Below are 22,596 nucleotides of genomic sequence, written 5' to 3'. Positions count from 1 at the left end.
TAGACTTAATGGATTGGGGTAGCTGAATCTTCGGTAATTTATCCAAATTTTGAAAAGCAGCCTTTTCCTATGAGCTTTCAATGTAAGATGTTCACAACGGGAGGCAGGAAACCCACATCACTCCTGTTTCATGTAGTTTTCATAAAATCCTCAAATGAATGAGTCTCCCACATATGCAGACGATCAATCAACATTTCTCTAAAAATATCTTTGTCAGGAAAAAAAAAAAAAAAGGAAAGGAAAGAAAGGAAGAAAAGACAAAAGAAAAAGAAAAAAGGAAAAATTGTTCTGAAATGAGAATGTACCATAAAGGCAGACCCTGAGAGGGGCAGAACCAAATGGAACATACAGTTTAATCTAAGTACTGGGTTGGCCAACTGCTCCCTGCACCCACCAGAGACACCACTTCAAGGCACGTACCATCTACGTTGTAGACTTTCAGCCCGGCCATGTGCTTGGCTGCTCGGAATTTGGAGGCTGTTAGGAGGTTGGGGTTATAGATGGTGAAATCTTTATAGTAATTTTCCAGAACCACCAATGCTGCTCGCTGGATACTGAGAAAAGAAGGCAAAATTAATGCAGTTTTTCCAAGCAGGTTCTATGTGAAAAAAATCCTCTTTTGGAGTCAGGTAAAATAACGGGTCACCAAGGATAACCGCACATAGAAGGCTCCTGGGTTTCACCACATCTTTTGTCTCCAGAACAAGAATTTAAAGATGAAACTCAGGTCCCATCGTTCAGTGGCTTCTGTGCCTTCTCCCAGGCTACATCATTAGCCACATCCCATCTAGCCAATACGCGAGAAAGGAATGTTATACCTTCTAATTTAGATTTGCTTAGGCTACACAGAACGTTCCTCGTTTTCTCAGTTTACGGAAGAGCAAATTGAGGACCCCAAAAAGGTCAAGGACTAACAGATGGCTGCAGAGCTACTGAGTGAAACAACGAAGTGTAGATTCAGGTTTGTCAGGTCCTAGAGCAGCGTTTCTACCTACACCTCATTGCCCCTGATGGAAGGAATGTAGGGTTTTCAGTTTTCTGTAGGTCAAAACAACACCCACACGGGGCAAAGTGCACTGGAAAAATACTGGCTGCAAACACTAGTTAATCCTGATTCCTACTCTTCATCCCATCCATCCCAGGCCAGCGAGAGCTCCCTCTTTCAGAGGAAACAAGATCCTTTTCCCTGAGCCCCCTGAGGCCTCAGCTGAGACCTCACTCTTTCTCGGTCTACAAGGCATCCTGCTCCGTGGGTTGCTGTTTCCAGTCCTCCGCAGGGGTGTGTGAAGAGGACTCCACTTGCCAGTGTCCTACGATCTTTAACCTGTCACCAGCTTGGCCCCTCTGAGAGCAGCAGAGGAGCAGAGAAGAGGTAGCAGGGTGGGTGAAGGGGGCACCCATACTCAGTATTGGTCGCAAAAGAACATGCTCTTGGGCACAGATACGGGACACTCACCACTTCAAAGAGTGACCTGTCATAACACAGCCAGGGATTTTACATACCTCATCTCATCTGACCCTCACCTGACCGTTCAAGGGAAGAAAACCAAGGCTCAAAAATCTATGACCTGCAAACAGGACACATCTACCAAACAGCAGAGCTGGAACTCCAATCTGTTCCTCCTCCCAGATATGTGGCCACTGTAAGACAGTGTACGTATGCACCGACCTCTCCAGGTCTCTTAGCTGTTCACCAACCACCAGTGGGCTAAACTCCATATAGTTATTTGTATCTTGCCCTTTATATTTTTCTTCCTGTTTCCTGCTAAGTAGGTGAGCTTATATGGATTATTTACAATAGCCTGGGCACCAGGATAGGGCTGCCTTCAATTCCTGGATGACCACACTGCCTTCTACAGCTCTCCGAGTGGCTCAGGGTTCTTCACACCAAGACAAGACAGCCCCTAACCCATCAGCTTGACACTCTGCCAACCCAGTCCTCAGCTCCCCTTGCAGCTGTGCCCCCAGAGTTTAACATGGAGTCGAAAAACAATCTAGAAGTCAATCAGCTCATCTCCTTGAGAGCAGAGTCATGGCAATGCTTTCTTACTCATATCCCCGCAGTGCCTCGATCCGTGATCCGCATTCAGTTGGGGCTTAGTATCAACCTAGATATGCACACTCATGCGGGGCTGGGGAAATCTGGGAAGACCAACTTCCAATAACAGAAGTATAAGATTCCTAAGAGCAAATTCACATTCAAAAGCCCTAGTCATTTAGTCTTCCAGTCGCCCACTCACCACTCTCATATTTAAGAACCTATGTCAGCCAAGCTCTGGGAATGCAAAGACAGGGTGGGAGGAGCTTCTCCTTGCCGGCGTTATGTGGAACAGAAGCTCTGTGACCACGAACTGGAATACACGGGCTGAGGAAGCGCAGAGGGGGGCTTCTAAGCATCTAGGACTTGGCTAGGCATAAGAGCAGCTTCCTGAGGAAGTGAAGTGGCCCTTGAGTTGAGGTCTGTGTGTCACAGATCTTTGTGCAGAAGTCCTCTTGGCTTCCGCAGACACCCTGCCCGGCGGATCCCCGGCTCAGCATGGCCAGCCTCGGCTCTGTCCCTGTGTCCGTAACATTCTCGCACGGGCGGGGCACGTGCTGCTTCTCCACCTCCTGCTCCATCCTGAGGCTGAGGGCGGCCTCTGCCTGCTCGCTGATCACACACGAACACTCCCTCCTACGCACCTCCACGCACCTGCCCAGGCACTGCTTTTCCAAAGTCTCTGGGCTTCTTGGAGATGAGAAGCCCCTCTACACAGAAGGAGGTCTGTTCATGTGCACAGACTTGCCGCACGGAGGCTACTTCATCCCAGGCTCCTGTGCTGACATGGACACATCTCAAGGGGCCTGGATTCCAGCAGAGAAGTATTTCCCTGATCAAGATTTAAAACTTAAAAAGGCAACTCAGAGGTTATGCTCAAGCCCATCTTCAAAGCAAACCCTCTTGTGGTTGTGGGGTTTGGCTTTTCTGTTCAGCCAGCCCGCAAGGAGGGGCCCAGGGCACCACACTACCTCGGCCGGGGCCTGCAAGGCAGAGAGGGAACGGCTGGACTGGAGCCTGGCGGCCCTGTTTCCCAACCTCTCTACCCCCAAAGCCACCATGCTGCCCAGAGAAGGGGTGTCTGTCCACACCCAGCTCTGGCAGGAGCCTTGCTCTCCAAACTGGGCAAGTCCACAGTCAGCATTACGCCAGAGCCCTGGGCGGCCTGGGGAGGGCTCAAGGACTGGACAGGAGCCTCCCCAGGCTCAGGAGCCTTTGCTCAGAAAACCAAACAAGGGGCAGGGCTCGGGTGATGTTTTCTTCCTTCAGCCCCGTCTCAACAGAGAGGCACCAGAAAGCCCCAGAATCAGCTGTGGACCTGCCCGCCTCCACAGGCTGACAAGCTAACACAGGAGCTAAAAAAAAAAAAAAAAGGTTGAGATTTGGATTAAAATCCAATCTGCCTTTCTTCACCTTTTTTTTTTTTTGCGGTACGCGGGCCTCTCACTGCTGTGGCCTCTCCCGTTGCGGAGCACAGGCTCCAGACGCGCAGGCTCAGCGGCCATGGCTCACGGGCCCAGCTGCTCCGCGGCACGTGGGATCCTCCCGGACCGGGGCACGAACCCGTGTCCCCTGCATCGGCAGGCGGACTCTCAACCACTGCGCCACCAGGGAAGCCCCTCTTCTCCTTTTGGAAGACAGCAGACTGTAATATATGACGTAAGTCTTGTTGGTGAGTCAGGGTGATCACCAGCCCCAATGAGGTACTGCGCTGTGCTTCGCATGCATCAGAGGGGGGTGTCAGAGCCCTTAGGCGGCCGGGCTTCCTCCTGGTGCCCGTGCTGCAGTCACCTTGGGTACTCACAGCCGTTTCTTCTCATTCTTCACCATGTTCTCTCTCACTACTGGCTACCGAAGTCATTCCTAGCTGCTGTCAACCTCGCTGCCTCAGGCAATGATCCTCTGTTCTTGTACATCTTCAACCTTGGTATAAATAGAGAAAATGGGCTTTGCGGCACCGGAGTGAGGCGCTCTGCTCGGGCTAAGTGATATCCGCTCCAGTACGGCAGTCCGATGTCGATTTCAATCCCAAGTCTAAGGGCTTTCTCATTTCCGTTCTGGCTCCTGATTCATGCTCTGGACTGGCTGAGTTTGTTAGATAACTTCAGGATAAAAGAAATCTACAACTACTATATCATTTGGCATCTACTGAGGGGACCCCACCCTGCAGGGCACCCTAGCATCCGCCTAAGTTATGCCTCCACAATGCCAGGACGCAGGAGCACCCCTGTCCTCAGCCAGTGTTGGGGTTCAGAAGCCCCTTGCCTCTGCTCCTTGGCATCTTCCAAATACGGCATCTCACAGGGCCAAAGCAGGGTTGATTTCTTTCAGGAAGCCTTTTCCAACCCTCCGGTCCCCACTGACCTGTCAGGGGAGTCACACGGGCGAGGCTCGCTCGCTAACAAGCCCCGGGAAAGTCCCCCACGCACGGGGACACCTGCGGTGGCTTACCACGGTGCACGGTACTCGTTGGCTCAACCTGCACATTTAGGAAACCCTAGTAATTGTCACAGGTATAGGATCAGTTCTGAGCATGTATTTCCTAAAACCACGGAGTTTCAGAGGCAGAGGGGCCTCAGAGATGAACAAAAGCAAACCCTTCAACTAGCCCCAGTCTCCGGACCAGACTGCCTCTGGGGAAGGAGGGAGGCAAGAAAAACTGAGCTGGTGAGACAGTTGCTGCCTCTCTTATGACTACCACAGTCATAGACAAAAGACAGTAACCTGACTAAACGATCCTCACGCAGAAACCCCGTATACAGGCAGGCGGAGCCTGATGTCCAGACCGATTGTGGACATGGCCACACCAAAAACCCATGCGAGGAGCACTTTCCCAAGATACGGAACTCTGAGCTCAATAATTACACCCTCCCAGGGAAATAGCCCTTTTCACAGACCACATATATTTGTGGAAAACAGCGCACGGATACGCATAGCTCATAACAGAAATTCCCTTGAGACCTGCACATAAAAACACAAGTATAGGAATCCCAGATACGCCTAGAAAAGGACAACATGGATGATGGACTAGCCACGATCAGGACCGGAAGAAGTTGATGCTGTTCCCAGTGGGAAAGTAACCCCCTCAACTCTACTTGGTCCAAACTTGAGCTCGTGGATGAGACAGGGCAGCAATGAATCAGCACAAATGTCTGAGGGAATTCAACAGCCACTGCTGAATCTGAAACTCACCCTTGACCATGTTGCCTTACTGGTCTATTTTCTTTTCAGGACAAAGAGGGTGCAATGTGAAATGCTACGTCTAATCAGCTACAAAACATCTTCCAGGGTCAGTGACAACTGTCATACAAAACTGCCATGGCAATGGAGGAGAGGGCTCACCCTCGTGCTACATTTCTAAAACACATTTGGAGAGAAGCACCTCTGAACACAGTTCAAATTTTAGTTCATAAAACTCTGAAAGACGTGTCTTTGAAAAATAAATTCTGAAAAACAAAACCAAACTAATGCCCTACGTATCTGGACCCCCACAGCCTCTCCACTCTCTCTGACTGTGGGTTTAGGATGCACATTGTAAATGGTGCAGGCTCAGGGCTCAGAGAGCATGACCCTTGACTCTTCCATTTATTCTCTGACCTTGAACGAGTTAACTCATTTCTCCAAAGCTCAGATTCTTCATCTGTAAGATGAGAATATAACCACGCAGAAAACCCTGCTATAACACGGTAAGTGGGCTTCAAAAGAGTCAACTGTATAAATGTATTACTAAAAGCTTAATGAAGTGACTTGGGCCAGCCCGGTGCACGTAGCTGGTCAGAAAATCTAGTGACAGCCTGCAAGACCCAAATATACAGGTTTGGGCTGAGGTCTGGAGTCACCCGTGGTAGTTGTCTCATGAGCTTAAATGTTAATGGGGACAATTCCAAATTCAATGACGTTCTGAGACTTCAACAGTTGGCACTGAAGCCAGGAAAAATACTGGAGACTCAGGAGTCCACCCTCCACTTTCCTATTTCCCAAGGAGAAGCTGCCTGCCTGGTTTAGGTTTTTGTTAAAGATTAAATGAGGTAATATATTTTAAAGTGCCTGACCCAAAGCAAATGGCTTATGAATGGCAGCACCGTGAGCTTACGCATCTGTGTTTGTTGGGGAGGCCAATCTGTTCCCTATGTGTACCTGTACTGCCCTCCCCACCAAGGGCTACCACGAGGGAACTACAGGAAATGAGCCAGGATCATTGCTTTCCTTAGGGACTTAGACCATAAAGTCATGCTACTCTCTGTTTTTATGCAGTATTTGCTGCCAACTCTCAGCCTCCTGAAAAATCAAACCTGTAGCTACCGAGAGGCATCTGTGGTACAAAAAGTAGAAAAAGCACTGCCTTGGAGTCAGAAGGCCTGGATTCCTGCTACTCTGCAAACCATATAAGTTACTTCCCCTTTCTGGGCCCTGTCTTTTGGCTGATGATAGAGAGGGAATACCAACTACTGCATTTGGTTGTCGAGAAGAGCAAATGAAATACTGCCAGTGAAAACATTTATAAACTTACAGGATTATACAAATATAAAATAGTATCACATTACTAACGCGTCTGAGCATTTTGTAGCAAGGGATGGGGTTGGTTGCTGGCTAAGATATTCACACAGTTCCTGGACTTAAAAGCATGACCCAATCTCCACTTATATATATATATATATATATTTTTAATTAATTTATTTTATTTTTGGCTGCGTTGGGTCTTCGTTGCTGCGCACGGACTCTTCTCTGGTTGCGGAAAGCAGGGGCTACTCTTCGTTGCGATGTGCAGGCTCCTCACTGGGTGGCTTCTCTTGTTGCAGAGCATGGGCTCTAGGCGTGCAGGCTTCAGTAGTTGTGGCACACAGGCTCAGTAGCTGTGGCTTGCGGGCTCTACAGCGCAGGCTCAGTAGTTGTGGCGCACGGGCTTGGCTGCCCCGTGGCATGTGGGATCTTCCCGGACCAGGGCTCGAACCCGAGTCCCCTGCATCGGCAGGCGGATTCTTAACCACTGTGCCACCAGGGAAGTCCCTTCACTTATATTAAATCAGAAAATTCTTGAAATGAAGACAGTTTTAGGGTTCTCCCAAGCATAGACTCAAGAAGAAATCAGAGTCCATCTGGTCTCAACTCGCAATCCAAGCACCAACTCTTTAAAACACCCCAGAAATCATTCAGCCTCTGCTTGAAAAGAAAATATGCTCTCACTTTGTACTGAAATGACCTTATTTTAAGTTCTACCCATTGGTCCACCCACAGCTTCCTTCCGCACCAAGCCCCTCTTTCTTGTGAAAGCCCATCATATACTTGAAGAAAACAACTGTGGACATAAACCTCCTCCCTTTTAACCTTCCTATTTTGCAGATAAGAGCCCCGAGGCCTAAAAAAGTATGTGCACGCCCCCCCGCCCCTCCATACAGAGTTGTTTATTTCCTATTCATTCACTTTCCTCGGATCTGATTGTGGCTTCTGCAATTAAACTAGCACATGCTATTAAAATCAGAAATATTAAGGCTGTAAGAGCTCACCCAGTCAGAGGCCTCACACTCTGCAGCTTTAAGTTCTCCCAGAGCAGGGAGAAAAGGTGAGATAGGGCCAGGTGGGGAAGCCTTGTTCAGGTTTTAGCCACTTCTTTTCAAATGTTAATTGAGCCCTTGAGCTCTGTCAACAAAAACAGCTTTCCCACTGTGTGAAAAATGAGCGAGCATTTCCTACATACCAAAGCCCCACAGAAACACTAGCTAGTTGCCTTTATTCTGACTGCCTGGGTATGTGCTGACAGGAAAGCTCTGGAGAGACCGTGTGCTGGTCACAGAATGAAATCTGCAAAGGCCCCCCTTCAGGGTTAGTGTTCATTATCCTGCCAGTCAACTAAGGATGCCAACATTCAGAAAGATTCTAATGACCAGCCTTGACCACTCCATCCAAAGGCAAGTAGGAATTAGGAGCATCTGCTAAGTCCTGCTAAGTCCCAAGTGTTGGGATGGATGTGAACGACACCTCAAGGGGCTCAGACTCCCGTCGGTGACAACCACCCAAACAGGGAAGTACAGCTGAGTGACCTGGGGGCCAAGACAGAGCATGTGAGTGGGGGTGGGGAACACCCAAAGAGGAGGCAAAGCTGAGTCTCAAAAGATGAATGATGGTCACACCATGTGGACGACAGCCTATAAAGCCAATTCCAGGCAGAGGAAGCAACGTAGGCAGACACAGGCTGGTGTTCAACAATCCACCTAAATGGTTACAACGAGAGCAACGGGGGTCACAGTGCTGAGTCCTAGGACAGCTCTGAGAACCCTGATGGGGTGGGTTGAAGAGCATCTCCCCAAAATCCGCATCTACCCAGAAACTCAGAATGTGACCTTATTGGTCTTTGCAGATGTAATTACAATTAGTTAATAAGATAAGGTCATACTGGTGTCTATATAAGAAGAAAATAGGACACACAGAGAAGGCTGTGTGATGACGGAGCTGAGACTGGAGGGATGTAGCTACAAGCCAAGGAGCCCCAAGGATTGCAGGCAGTGGCCAGAAGCAAGGAGGAGCCAGGGAGGGCTCTTCCCTGGTGCAGAGGGAACACGGCCCTACCAACACCTAGATTTCAGACTTCTTTGCGGTACGCGGGCCTCTCGCTCTTGCAGCCTCTCCCGTTGCGGAGCACAGGCTCCGGACGCGCAGGCTCAGCGGCCACGGCTCACGGGCCCAGCTGCTCCGCGGCATGAGGGATCTTCCCGGACCGGGGCACGAACCCATGTCCCCTGCATCGGCAGGTGGACTCTCAACCACTGCGCCACCAGGGAAGCCCTAGATTTCAGACTTCTAACCTTCAAAACTCAGAAAATTGGTTCAAGTCACTCAGTTTGTGGTCCTTTGCCAGCAGCTGCAGGAAGAGAATACACTTGTATTTAGGGAAAACAGGATGGAGGCAGGTAGAGGGCAAGGCTGAGCTAAGGTTAGGTGGCCGAGGCACTGCATGAATGGCAAAGGGGAGAGGGTGAGGAGAGAGGACCAGGGAGGGAAAGGTCGGTGGGGGCATGGGGGGTAGCAGAGAGGGTGAGCCAGCTGAGAAGACCCAGAGGACAACGGCCGTAAAGGAGCCGGGGTACCACGGCCACCGCATCTCTTGCTCTTTAAGGCATGCCTACCCAGTAGGTGAATTTTAGGCTGGAACCCAGGTCTTTGAGACAACTTGAAAATGCAGGATCCAAAATGAAAGTTGACTCAGCTTCTTGGGAAAATTCCCACCCTGGGAGAGAGCTTGATGCCCTAGGTTTCACCTGACTGCTACTTCTCCCCAGGAGAGTCAACAAGGGTTACATCTTCCTGAATGTGTGGGCTTCACTGCTCCCTGGACTTGGAGATAAACTGACTTTGTGACCGAGAGTCAGGAGCATTTGCAGTAACGTGCGTGTGAGTCCCAGAGACGCACATATCATTAGCCCCTGAACGTTGCTGCCACCTCCTCTGCTGAGAACCGGACACACGAGTGTTCGTACCTCCTGGCCCTCCTGTCCTTCAATCAAAATGTTTGTCTCACAGCTGCACTGGGGGCAGTAGCTTACACAAGTCCTGCACAGATAACAGGCAGTGATCACCTGGGAACCTGAGGACAGGGAGTGGCAAAAACTGGAATCGGCTCCTGTTTACTGACAGGTCTGGTTAGGATGCAGGAAGATCTGGGAGGAAGGCAGGATGTTCTGGGACCTTCTCCTGACAGACCGGGGAGGGGGGGGACACACGTGGCTGCCTGAGATCTTGAGATGCGACGCCCATCCTGAGAGGCGACAGTGGCCAGCGTCCCTGTCCTGCTGGGGAGGCCCTTCTCCAGGCCACATGGATTCTCCAGGGACCCAGGCGTGCCGGCTCCTCAGCTTCAGCGAACAAGTTCTCTGAATCGAGATTCGAAAACTGGCAGGTCTCCCTGGACGAGGCTTTGAACACCCGCTGCAGACAAGCGCTGCAGGGGATCCCCATTGAAAGATAGCAAACTGAGACCAGAAGCCGCATAGTCCTATGGGGGAAGGAGGTGAAATGTGCTGTCTGGCGGGGCACACAGGGCACTTCGCCAAGCCCTTTGCTGTCCCGCTTTAAGTTCCTGCTAAGAAAGTGTAACCTGGGAAACACCCTCTCTAATAAAACAAGCAAAGTCACACTGGGAGGAGACCACGTTGCCAGCACCAGGAGTCTGTGAGCACAGAAGTGGCCAGCAGCTACATGCAACGCCCTGGTCCTCCTGGTCGCAGCAACTGAACAACGAGAGGTGTGTCATTCCTCTAGGCTGCAACACGGAGAGACCACTGGGTGGTTCTGAGCGTGCTGACGACACTGATGAGAAAGCCCCCACCTAGGGGATGATCCAGTCATAGCTGGCAGACCCCTTGCACTGGGGGGACCTACGAGATGTGCTTCCCCTCAAGTGGCAGGTTTGGCTACGGCCACATCTGCCCAGAGAGCTCGCAGCCCACTTCCAGGCCAGGGCACGGGCCCCTCCCACAGGATCCAACCTGGGCTGCACCTGCCATGCCTGCAATGGGAAATCGGCCTTCCAAGCTTTAAATCACTGAACTAAATCACACCAGATGAACATCAGAGACGACCACCTGCTCTGGGTGCCTTGAAAAGCAGATTTAGATCAGGACCAAGAGCAGCCCCAGACCCACCCAAGATGCTCGGCTGGCCTGCTCTTATCCAGCCTCACATCCTCTCGACACGGGTACCTCTGGCCCTGGGAGGAACCGCAGGCACCCAAACGGAAAGGTCTGGAGGCCAAGGGCAACCAGTCTGGCCAACGGATCTCTGCTCACAGAGACCAAGTGAGGCCAATACGGGGCAGGACAGGGAAAGGGGACCCTGTTCACTTGCCCTCTTGAGTGTTAGTGTACCACACACACTGAACCAAATCACACCCATCAATCCGTGCGGGAGCGTGCAGAAAGCCAGGCAGGCTGAGGGGCGAGTCCTTGGGAAAACAGACCACACACCACTCCTTTGCGGATCCACCACCCGCCCGCCGCCAGGGGTGGGGGTGTGGGGACGGCACCATGGAAACCAGGTTCACGTCCAGGGCTCCGTCCCGTACTCTCCGCCTCGGAGAGAGGATCTGTGGGCAGACGCCGTGCGAGGGCAGCCTTCCCAGCTGTGGCTGCTGCCAGTAGGCAGCTGAGCAAACACAGGCCCGCAGTGTCCGGCACCTTCCACTCTCATTAAAGCCACTTTTAACAGGCACCACGGGGCCAAACCACAAACGGCAGCTCTGAGCCCGCCTTCGAAATTCTCCCACAGGAGAGCAGAGCCTGAGCAAAACTCTGCACACGCTCCTCTTTAGCTCTTACTCATTTTCATCCTTTGTTTCCTTAGGGAGTGGGGGTGGGGACTGCTAATATCTTTACTGAAAAGCAGCTACGCAAGAAGGCACATTTCCAAAGCTGAGAATGCATGGGAAACCACGATCATAAAAAACATGAACCGAGACCTTTGGCGGTCATTTTAAAACACGCCCTCACTTCACAGGCGATGGAGCCAGGCCCTCCCGCGACAGTTGGTGCCGGTCTTGAACGTGGGAGGGAGGGGCCCACAGCCCAGCGTGACAGCCAAGCCTGATCAGTGGGGTAATCACCAGCTTTGATATCATTTGACCCAGAATCACAGACGCAAGATTTCCAGTGGAGCTGGATATATCTTGGCGTTACTGGAGTAACCTTAACCTCCCCAGGAGACTCTCCTTTTCTCACTTCTAACTAGGAAACCAAAGTGCCATTGAGAGAAACAAGGCCCCCACTCAAGCTGGGAAGGTGCAGGCCAGAGCTGGAGACAGGACAATAGGAGCTCTGTTTCATAGGGTTAAGCTCCGCTCATTGATCCGTGGTTTCCTGGGGCTTCGGGGTCAAAGGTCACCAGGGTGCCTAACGTTCCTGTCTTAGCTCGGGCTGCCATAACAAAATACCAGAGACTGAGTGGTTTAAACAACAGAAGCGACTTTTCCTACAGTTCTGGAGCCTAGAAGTCCAAGCTCAAGGTCTGGCCAACTCAGTTTCTGCTGAGGACTCTCTCCCTGGCTTGCAGACGGCTGCCTTCTCACTGTGCCCTCACATGGTATTTCCCCAGTGCATGTGCACCAGGGGAGAGAGCGTGCAGGCAAGCTCTCTGGTGTCTCTCCTTCCAAGGCCACTAATTTTAGAAGATCTATGAACTCCCTTAACCTTAATTACTTCTTTAGAGGTCCTATATCCAAACATCGCCACACTGGGGTTTAGAGCTTCAACCAATGAATTTGGGGGTCACATTCCACCTCTGGTTTCCCCAAAATTCATGTCCTTCCTGCAAAACATAATCCCACCAAGTTCTTTGCCATTTTATTACAAAGGTCACCTTTTCTCCATCATCTAATAACATGTTCCTTGTTTCCTCATTTCTAGCTATGAATTTTTCAAGGAACACATTTAGTCTGTATTAGTTCCTTTTCAACACAATGCTACAATCATACATGATCATAAATTTCCACTGTTTGAAAAGCAATCCAAGAATCATTTCTTCTAAAGCATGGGTGGTTCTGTGATCAGTAATCAGAACTTTGATTAAATGGTCCACAGTCAATGCCAATTTGTAAGATACTTTTAGTCTCAATGAATGAATGAAGCATTGAGTTAAAAAACCTGCTGGTTGACTTAGGTACAGTGGACCTTCGGCAATATGAATATCTTACAGAATGGGTCACTGTGAATAGACAAGTTTCCCAGAGGACTGAGAGGAGAGTTAAATCTGCTTTTGTGGTTTGTGTCCTTGCTGATGACTACCAGCTATCACCCTTCATTGATGTTCATGTACCTCCTTATAGCAGCTCTTTCCCTGACTTGAAATATGTTACTTCTGGACTCTTGGAGATCTCAAAGTCAATAATTAAATTTTTTAGAACTATAAGAATATGCAGGCTCTGAGAATGAGGGCCTGAGGTTGTTGTGGGAGCCTGCCACACAGTGAACCCCAATGAACCAATGCTTCCAATATCCCCCAACTGGTGCAGTCTTTGCCCCTTAAATCTGGGCTGGGGCTCTGACTTGCTCTAAGAAGAGGATGCAGTGCAAGTAGTACTGGGCGAGTTCCAGGCCTAAGCCTTAAAAGAGAGCTTAGAGAGCTCTGCTTGTGTGTTCTTAGGAGCCCTGAGAAGTTGTCTAGCTACACTAATGAAGACACTACTCGCCCAGAGGGAAGGCCCTCTGGGGAAGGAGAGAACCACAGAATACCTTGGACAAGAAAGCAGCGAAATCCCAGTGGATTCACATGACTGCACAGGGACCACTGGCCAGACCAGCCAAAGAACCTCCCAGCTGAGCCCAGCCCACAGAACTATGAGAAATGATAATAATGTTGCCCTGACTACTAAGTTTTGGGGTGGTTTTAACAGCCATAGTTAAAAGAGGTCTTCTTTGGCAGGGGCCCCCAACCCCCAGGCCACGGACCAGTAGCGGTCCTTGGCCTGTTAGGAACCGGGCCACACAGCAGGAGGTGAGCAGCGGACGAACGAGCAAAGCTTCATCTGCCGCTCCCCATCGCTCCCCATTGTTCACATTACCTCCTGACCCCCCCCACCACCCCACTGCTCACATCCGTGGAAAAATTGTCCTCCATGAAACCGGTCCCCGGTGCCAAAAAGGTTGGGGACGACTATTCTTCAGGACATGTGACAAACAGAAACTTAAAAATGTTTTACCAGGGGACTTCCCTGGTGGCACAGTGGTTAAGAATCCGCCTGCCAATGCAGGGGACACGGGTTCAAGCCCTGGTATGGGAAGATCCCACATGCCACAGAGCAACTCAGCCCATGCGCCACAACTACTGAGCCTGCGCTCTAGAGCCCGCGAGCCACAACTACTAAGCCCGCGCGCCACAACTACTGAAGCCTGTGTGCCTAGAGTCCGTGCTCCACAAGAGAAGCCACTGCAACAGGAAGCCCCTGCACCGCAACAAAGACTAGCCCCCGCTCGCCGCAACTAGAGAAAGCCTGCGTGCAGCAATGAAGACCCAACGCAGCCAAAAATAAATTAAGAAAAAAAAAGTTTGACCAGACAAAGGCTCAAACCTACTTACTACTGTGGTTATAAGGCAGAGGCTTTGTTTGCTGAGCGACTGAATAAAAGAGCCAATGGAGCTAAGGAACGACCGTAGAGTGGGAGCCAGCCATCTCTGAAAATCCTCTTCACACACTCCTTTCCAGCCCTGAAGCTATGATTTAAATGAGATAGAATAAAGTGTACAAAAATATCTAGCACACAGCCTGGTTCATGGTAAGCGCTCAAAAATTGCTCACAAGTCCACTCATGCGTTCTTAAAAGCAGTGACATGAACATGAACACATCTGTTCAGGGGCACCATGGTGAAACGGTTAAGATCATTCTGGAACCAGCCTGGGCTCAGATCCTGGCTCCCACAATTACAAACTGTGTGGCCATAGACAACCTACATAACTCCTCCAAGCCTCAGTTTCCTCACCTGAAAATGAAGGTAACAGTGCCTACCTCACAGGATTGCTGTGATGATTCAATGAGCTACATACTAAGAGCTTAGAAGGTGCCTGGCACGTGTTAAGGTCTATGTCAGTGTTAACTGGTAAGGTTTCCATTGTTGTTGCTTTGTTCTGCATCTTGGATTCAGTCAGTCAATTACACTGGCTGCTATGCTCCAATATTTACAGGATTTACCTTTAAAGATTTCAAAACTGAGAAATTATTAATGAGGATCATTAAATGTCATTTTAAGTCTCTTTTTTCTTCTGGGTTTCTCCCCAGATACAATCAGATCAAAACCTAGTGCTTGGTGAAATCCTGGAAAAGTTAACAACTCATTGTGAGAACTTGGCCAAGAAAAGTGACACGTGAGGTATGTGTGGAGAATTACGAACCCAATGTGCCTAGACCCCAGGATGCTGCGGAGAACACAGGGACGGAGTGTGATGCACAGGAAGGCGCTGGTTCCTTGCGGTCTCAAGCAGGTCCCTGAACCTATGGCTCGGGGCCCTCAATGGTAAAGGGGCGACACCACTACAGCACCTGCCCCCACCCCTGACAGCAGCGAGGAGGGGAAAGGGAGACATCCCTAAGAGCCCTGGTAATCCCTACGGCACTGGGCAAAGGTTAGGATGTATCTTAATCTACTTTGGGGTCTCACTTTGTACAACTGGAACCTTTTACATTTCTGAAAGTTTTCAAATAAGCCCAAACTCCCATTCCTGCCAACAAGCAAGGTCCCTGCAAGTACCTTTTATGAGAGCTAAGGAAAAACATATTTTAAGACACTAAAGAATAGATATTTTTCTGACTATTCTCAAAAATAGCTCAGTTGACTTTATAAAATCACCTTTGAAAACAAAACAACAAAAGAACTCGCCATCGCTCTGCATCTCAGCCCAGTAGGCTGCTGCTCCGGGGAGGGCCTTACATAACGGGAGAGTAGACTGGCCTGATTCTGGGAGGGTCTGGGGATGACCTGCTCTTCTGATCCCCGGGACCTGCTTTGTGTCTATTCCAATTTTACAAAAGGGCTTAGAAGTTCTATTTCCGATCCAGCGACTCTTCCAGTCACCGATGGATTTAGACCAGAATTAGCCCAAGGCTCGGCGGGCGACAGGCCTACGGGGGCCAGCAGGGAGAGGTGGATCCCGAGCCCGTCCCAGATCTCGCAGCCTGGCTGTCGCATGGGTGGCTGGCCCTGCCCGAGGGCTCTGGGAGTAAAGACACCTCTCCTTCCCTGGCCATCTTTCCATCCCACAACCAGGGTCTCCATGTGAGGGGCAAGAGGGGCCTTATGAAGGCAGGAGAGGAGGAAAACAAATGGTCCTGCAGAGGGGCTGGAAGGAAGAGATGGGGCCACCCCCGGGCCGCCTTCTGTCTCCCTGGGGAGCTAGGGTGAGTGGCTTCAGGGACAGCAAGTTAAGGACTACGCAGCTGTTTGGTCACGGTGAGGACAACCCCGAGGGGTCCGCGGCAAGCCCTGGGCCACACGGCACTGTGGGCCCTGCGTCTCCTGCCCAGGTCTACCCCTGGCTGGCGCAGCCATGTGGTGAGGAACCGGGACGACCCATAGTTTTCTGAACATACCGTGGCACACTGCCCTGGGGCTGTTTTGTGTGTCCCCTCCCCACCTCCACCCTGATCCAGCACGCGGAGCAAGCAGTCCTAGAGGGAGGAGGGACACGGGAGCCCACGGAGGGAGTCAGCCCCACTGCCTGGACTACCTAAAGTGGGAAGACTCCCTTCCCTTTTCCACTTCTGCAGGTGGGATTCACACAACTAGAGCTGAGCCAAAACACAAAACCACGGCAGGCCTCGCTACGGGCCAGTGTATTAACTACTTACATTTACTGAGTCCCAAATGTCACTCATCTCTCCGTGACCAGAGCTGGATTTCTCTCCACCCTCCTGACCTTTAGCAAAACCTGTCCAGTCCTGAGATAGATGTGTGGCCGGGCTTTATCTCTGTCACTGCCTGAAGTCCACCCCGTCCTCCTGTGTTCCCGTCGCCCATTCCAAGGCCTGTGTCTGCAACTGTGCACTGCACAGTGTGGCCATGGTCCCCCCGCAAGGAGTTCTGGGATACAGCTTTGGAGGCAGCCACGCTGTGTCTCTGGAGCCCCCAGGTCCGGGCTCTGTACGCAGCAGACGTTTAATACAAGTCTGCTGGTCATTCTCCAATGTCAAATATGGGGAAAGAAAGCTGCCAGAGATGAATAAGCAGCAGAGACTTACCTGCCTTCACAGCCCCTCTGGCATCTCTGCAAAGGACTCAATACATCTGACTGTACTGCCTAGAGCCTGTGAATCAGATGCCGATTCCCTCCAAGGATCGGTCAAAGTGGCACAGGCCTTGAATGCTAAACCACCCAGTCCTCAGGCGGTACATCTGAGCCAGAGGAATGAAAGAAGATTCGTGCCAACACCGAGATGGTCTGGCAGCATCACTGACTCCAAACCGGGGTTGGGCCACCTCCCCGGGCCCCAGCCAAAAATATGACACAGCCCACTGTTCTGATCTCCACTAAGGTGCCCTTGCCATCCTGGCTGCTTTGCAGTATCACAGCAGTAATAGCTACAACCAACAAAGTGCTTACCATACGCCAAGCAGGTTACACACGTCGACATACATGTTGATGCAGAGGAGGGAGGAGAGCCCTAGGAGAGGACAATGTCACACATCCCAGATCATTCTCTCATCCGGTAACCATCTGAGTGCCCACCATGTGCTATGCTCTAGGCCAGGCACTGAAGATGCAAAGAAGAGTAAGACACAGCACCTGTCCTCAGGGAGCCCACAGTTTGTGGAAGAAAACACAGAAAAATAGGCCAATGACACCAAGTGAGAGATGCCATAATGGGGGCATTAACTTAGGTCTGGCTTCATGGCATCTAGTGGATCCTGAACAAAGCTAGTCATGTTCTTTTGTATAAATGACTTAAATTCCCTAAACCCCCATCTCTTCATCTGTAATATAGGGATTAATAGTACCCACACCAAAGAGTTCTGTGAAGACAATCTATACAAAGTGCTTACCTCGGGGTAAATAAAAACAAAATAAAATAAATAATGATGATCACTCTTTTAGTTAACCACAAAATAATTGATTTTATGCACAGATTTAAAATATGACATCTTAACGTATTTCTAACTTCTTCTCACACGCATACATTTTTAAAACACTCAACTCTTCCAAGTTTGTACTTTGAGTCTTTCCTGGAGGATCACTAAGGTGACCATGTAAGTTATTGCCCAAACCAGGACACTTCTGAGAGTGGGGAGAAAAGGAACGATTAATAATTCCACTGGGACAATGGGGTAAACCAGATGTACCATTATGAACAAAATGGAACCGCTGATGACTCTATCGTTCACAGGCCAATTTCCGGGGCAAGGTCAGCAGCCGTCACTAAGGCTTCCTTTCTCCATCATTTTTAAGAGCTGCCAACAACTTTGGAAATAGGCCCAACAAAACTCCAAGCTGGAAGAGAGCCAGTACCTGTGCCACCCCATCTAAACATCAGGAAAGTCAATGCACACAAACAACCCCACCTCCACCCTGCCATACACACAGACACACAGCCACACACAGACACAGACACACAGACACACACACACAGACACACACACACACACACACACACAGACACACACACACACACACACACACACACCCCTCCCAAAACCTGAAAAAAAAGACTCAGAGCCCGGTCCTGGCTCTTGGCACCTGCCGTCACCCCTCACTTGTTGAAGACTAGCTGTCTTCTAGCAAGACATCCGGGGTCCTTCTGCCCCGAGACAATCCCCCTCACCTCAGGTGTCCAAAGCTGTAGAAGCGGGACTCGCCGTCAGTGGAGCGGACCACCTGCAGTGTGAACATGGGCTGCAGCTGTCTGAGCTCCAGCAGGACAACGGCCAGGTAGTGGATGAAGAGGAGGGCGTCCACGAGGGAGACGGCGTATTGCACGATGCCCTGGTAATTTCGGTCCCGAGAGTCCAAAATGCGGACCCCGTAAAAAAGCCAATAGGAGACCACGAAGAGAAAGATGAGGACCAGCAAGAGCGCACGGAACACGAGGATCCGCGGCACGTCGGCTCTCTGCTTGCGGAAGAACAGCGCCCAGGTCCCGATGAGCAGAATCAGCAGCTTGAACGCCATGGAGATGAAGAGTCCCTCGCAGATGGTGCCACAAGGCTCCAGCTCCTCCCGCCACAGGATGGGCGGCAGCAGGATGAAGGCGATGGGGGTGAGGAAGACCAGGAGTCCGAGCACCGTGGCGACGGTGAGGCCCAGGTAGCGCCTGCAGTCCAGCCCCACGCTGTCCTCCATGTCCTTGCTGATGCGGGCGATGTCCTCCTGTGAGATGCTGTGCTCCGATGTGCCTGTGATGGCCGTGGTGGTCTCCCCCCAGTTGTCATCCTGACAGGGAGAGAACAGTGAGGATGAAGAGCCACATGGCAGGTCACGTGTAAAAGCCACAAAGCCCGCGGGGGCACGGGGGACAGGGAGGGCCCACCTCCTTCAACCAACCCACATGAGTGGGCTTCCTGGGAAATGGAGGCTTAGCTCTTCAAATAGAGGAATTTTTTAACTTTAACAATTTTCATTGACATTTTTCAAAATGTATTATATATCTACCTTTTCAAACAGAGAAAACATAATTTGACCTGTTTGTGTGTTTGGGTGATTCGTGACTACAACAGTGATTATCATCCACTGTGTTGGCGTCCCTGAGAGGCTCGGGGATAGACAAATCCTGCTGTCAGACTAACGTGTGCAAGCGCACCTACCGCCTAAGGAGAGAACCCTCTGCACTTCCTTCTTGATTCATGGCTGGGCGATAAAGGCTTACTTTAAAGCCCAACCCCTGAGTGGGGAGCATTACTACGCCCTCCAGGAGCTCTGAGGAGGGAAGATCTTGCACAGGAGGGAAACTTACATGGCTACATACATATCAAAGCCACCTGTAGTTGGTACGCACATTTTGTAAAACTCCATGATGTTTTCCGTAAGTATCAAGCAATCTGACAACATTTCTCATTGAACAAGCTAAGAAGATGCAAGTATCTCTGGCCAGGACAGCTCAAACATTCCTCCCTAAACACATGTTCTCATGGCAAACTAAACATCAAGAGCATAAAAATACTGAGATTGGACTTCCCTGGTGGTGCAGTGGTTGAGAGTCCGCCTGCCGATGCAGGGGACACGGGTTCGTGCCCCGGTCCGGGAAGATCCCACATGCCGCGGAGCGGCTGGGCCTGTGAGCCATGGCCGCTGAGCCTGCGCGTCCGGAGCCTGTGCTCCGCAACGGGAGAGGCCACAACAGTGAGAGGCCCGTGTACCTCAAACAAACAAACAAAACCACTGAGATTACTAAAATGTGTGCCTTTTACTTTCTTACTTTCACTGTCTCACTTTCTCTTGCTTTTTAAAGTCTGAGGTAGTTTGGAGTGATTGTCTCTTCATTTAACATGATCCGGTTGCCAGTGTTTTAAACAATTTCTCTACTTCTCTAGCAACTATGATGTCGTTCCAAAGCAACAACAGACCGAGAAGACAATGAAAAGCCACATTGGGTCCAAAGAGGTTTTTGCCTCAGAAATTTGTGTACATGACTTAACTCGGAAAAAACAGTCAGTCACGGTGGTAAGTTGGGTGCAATTAATGCGTAAGATACCAATTTAGAAAAATCTAAGTTAATAGCTGAATCAGCAAGATAGAGATCTCACAGCCAAACGATAACCTCAAATCTAGTAACAATCAAAAAAATTAGGATTCATGAAACGTATAAGCTATGGCAAGAAATAGTGGTGGCGGCAGGGAAGGTCTCGACCTGCGAACAATAGTTCTTCAACTCGGAAAGTTACAAGTATCAAGTACTATGAGGGAAGTTACTAGTTAAGATAACAGCCAGAAGCAACCGCTACTCTCACTGCTGGTAGAAGTTTAAAATGGTACAATCACTCTTGAAAACTGGTCTGGTAGTTTCATATAAATGTAGATTTACACTTAACTGTATGGCCCAGCAATTCTACTCCCAGATTTTTACCCCAAATAAATGAAAACATATGTCCACAAAAAGATTTGAACCAGAATGTTCTTAACATCTTTATTTTCATGCCCAAAACGATGCAACCCAAATGTCTATCCACCGGGAGAATGGATAACAAATTGTGGTATATTCATACACTAGAACACTACTCAGCAAAAATAAAAAAGAATGAATTGCTGAAACACAGCAAAACATGGATGAATCTCAAAGTTATTATGCTGAGTGAAAAAAAGTCCAAAACAAAAGAATATGATTCCAATTATATTAAATTCTAAAACAGGCAAAACTAATCTACAGTGATAGAAATCAAAGCAGGGCTTGCCTTAGAGGGCAGGGGTTTGGGGGCAGGGATTGACTGGGAAAGCATCAGAGAACTTTCTAGAGTGAAAGAAATATATCTTGATAGGAGTGTGGGTTATATGGGTTTATTCAGCTATTACAACTTTTCAAACTGTACACTTAAGATCTGTTCATTTCTCTGTGCGAATTTACTTCAATTTTGAAAAAGAAAAAAACATAAGCACGAGAAGAAACAGCCACACATTCGAAGATGGACAACTTGCTTTAACATAAGGTGAGTTTACAGATCAGTAAAGTTACTTTGTAACACTCTTCGTGAAGGCAAATATTGGATTCCATGTTTTGTATGGGGCCTGATATTCAGTTGATGAGCAGTGTTGAAATAATGATCACTAGTATTATGGTCATTTTGTTATGTAGCTGATATAGCTACTCACCCTTTTTCCTGCCAAAGAGTTGCTAACTAAATCCCCTGTCCATTTTAAGAATATGTGCACATCTGTGCCTAAAAAATGAAGATGTCCAACAATCTTCCCAAGACTGAGGTTCTTAGAAGAGAAAGGATCTTAGATCCTCTATCTCAATCCCCTGGATTTTCAATGAAGAAACTGAGGCCCACCAAGGTTGTGAATGCCCAAAGTCAAGTCACACAGCCGCTGAGAAGTACAGCCTCCAGATGCCCACTTCAATGCTTTTCCCTGGTGTAAACACCAACAGCTTCCTAACGTAGCTTCCTAGTGAGCTACAAGATGTAGAGAAGATGACAGACGAAATGCCTTCACAGTGGGCCACCAGCACCTCTGAATTCACATCCAGGAGGAAACTGACCCCTGCAGCACTTAAGGGTGGCCCAGTCTTAGGACTGGCCCCATCCATCCAACCATTCCTCTGGCCCTCTGGCTCTCCATCCCTATGACTGCCCCAGAGCCAAGGCAGGCTGTGCAACAGTAAGGACTAAAGGCATTTACTTACCACTGAACAAACCCCACATTCAGCCACAACTGCAGCTTTGGCTTCTACGAGCATCTTGCATGCTCTGAGGAATTCCAATTTCAGTCCATACATCTGCTTATAAATGCACATCTGTCTGTACCCATAGGTACACACAGATGCATGCTTATCTATATCTTTACAGCTGTGTGGGCACACATCAGTTTATTTGGGGCTAAGGCTAGACATGCATATACTTCAAGGGGCTGTGCAAACATGTTTCTGAGTATAGCTCAGATGTTTATTCAAATCAAGTAGACTGTGAGACAGCTGGGACCCAGAGAGAAGAACACACACGATATTTTAAAAAAATTAATAGTCCATATTTTAAAATTGGGTGATTTCACATAAAATCCTAACTTCCAGCTTTTCTTAAATATTGCAAGACCCAGGAACACTTAATTCCTGCATTCCTGTTGCTTCCTTGACAGAGGAAATGCATTCTCCAGGTGCCAGATTCCATCACTCCATGCCACAGCCCTGACACTGACATGCCACACAGATTGCTATTTACTCCCAAGCTAGCCTGATATATTTTTGCCTCTTCTGTGTAACCCAGGGTCTATTTCACTCACCTATGTTTCCCTAGCAGGCATCTAAGTGTACAGCTCCAGGTTTAGTGAGGCTTCGTCTGGGCTGTCCTAACCTCTCAGCTCTTCTTCCCTACATGACTTAGGGTCTCTGGAGAGTGAGTTTCCTTCTCTCTTACACTGTTCTACTTTGGAATGAGTCTCC

General features: G+C 49.5%; 1 protein-coding gene across 2 annotated transcripts in view; it reads right to left on the bottom strand.

Moving 5' to 3' along the window:
• The window catches only part of VANGL1 (VANGL planar cell polarity protein 1), a 51,158-nt gene that overhangs the window by 10,871 nt on the left and 17,691 nt on the right, over nt 1-22,596 (bottom strand). For both annotated transcript variants that reach the window (XM_079934277.1, XM_079934278.1), the window contains exons 4-5: nt 18,331-18,938; nt 421-554 (exon numbers count right to left, since the gene is read on the bottom strand). In XM_079934277.1, the coding sequence (XP_079790403.1) occupies nt 421-554; nt 18,331-18,938 (742 nt within the window). The remainder of the gene's footprint in view (nt 1-420; nt 555-18,330; nt 18,939-22,596) is intronic.

This window comes from Stenella coeruleoalba, assembly GCF_951394435.1.
Source record: "Stenella coeruleoalba genome assembly, chromosome: 1".
NCBI classification, from domain to species: Eukaryota; Metazoa; Chordata; class Mammalia; order Artiodactyla; family Delphinidae; genus Stenella; species Stenella coeruleoalba.
Note: the sequence above shows the minus strand (reverse complement) of the source record. Positions and strands in the feature narration are given on the sequence as shown.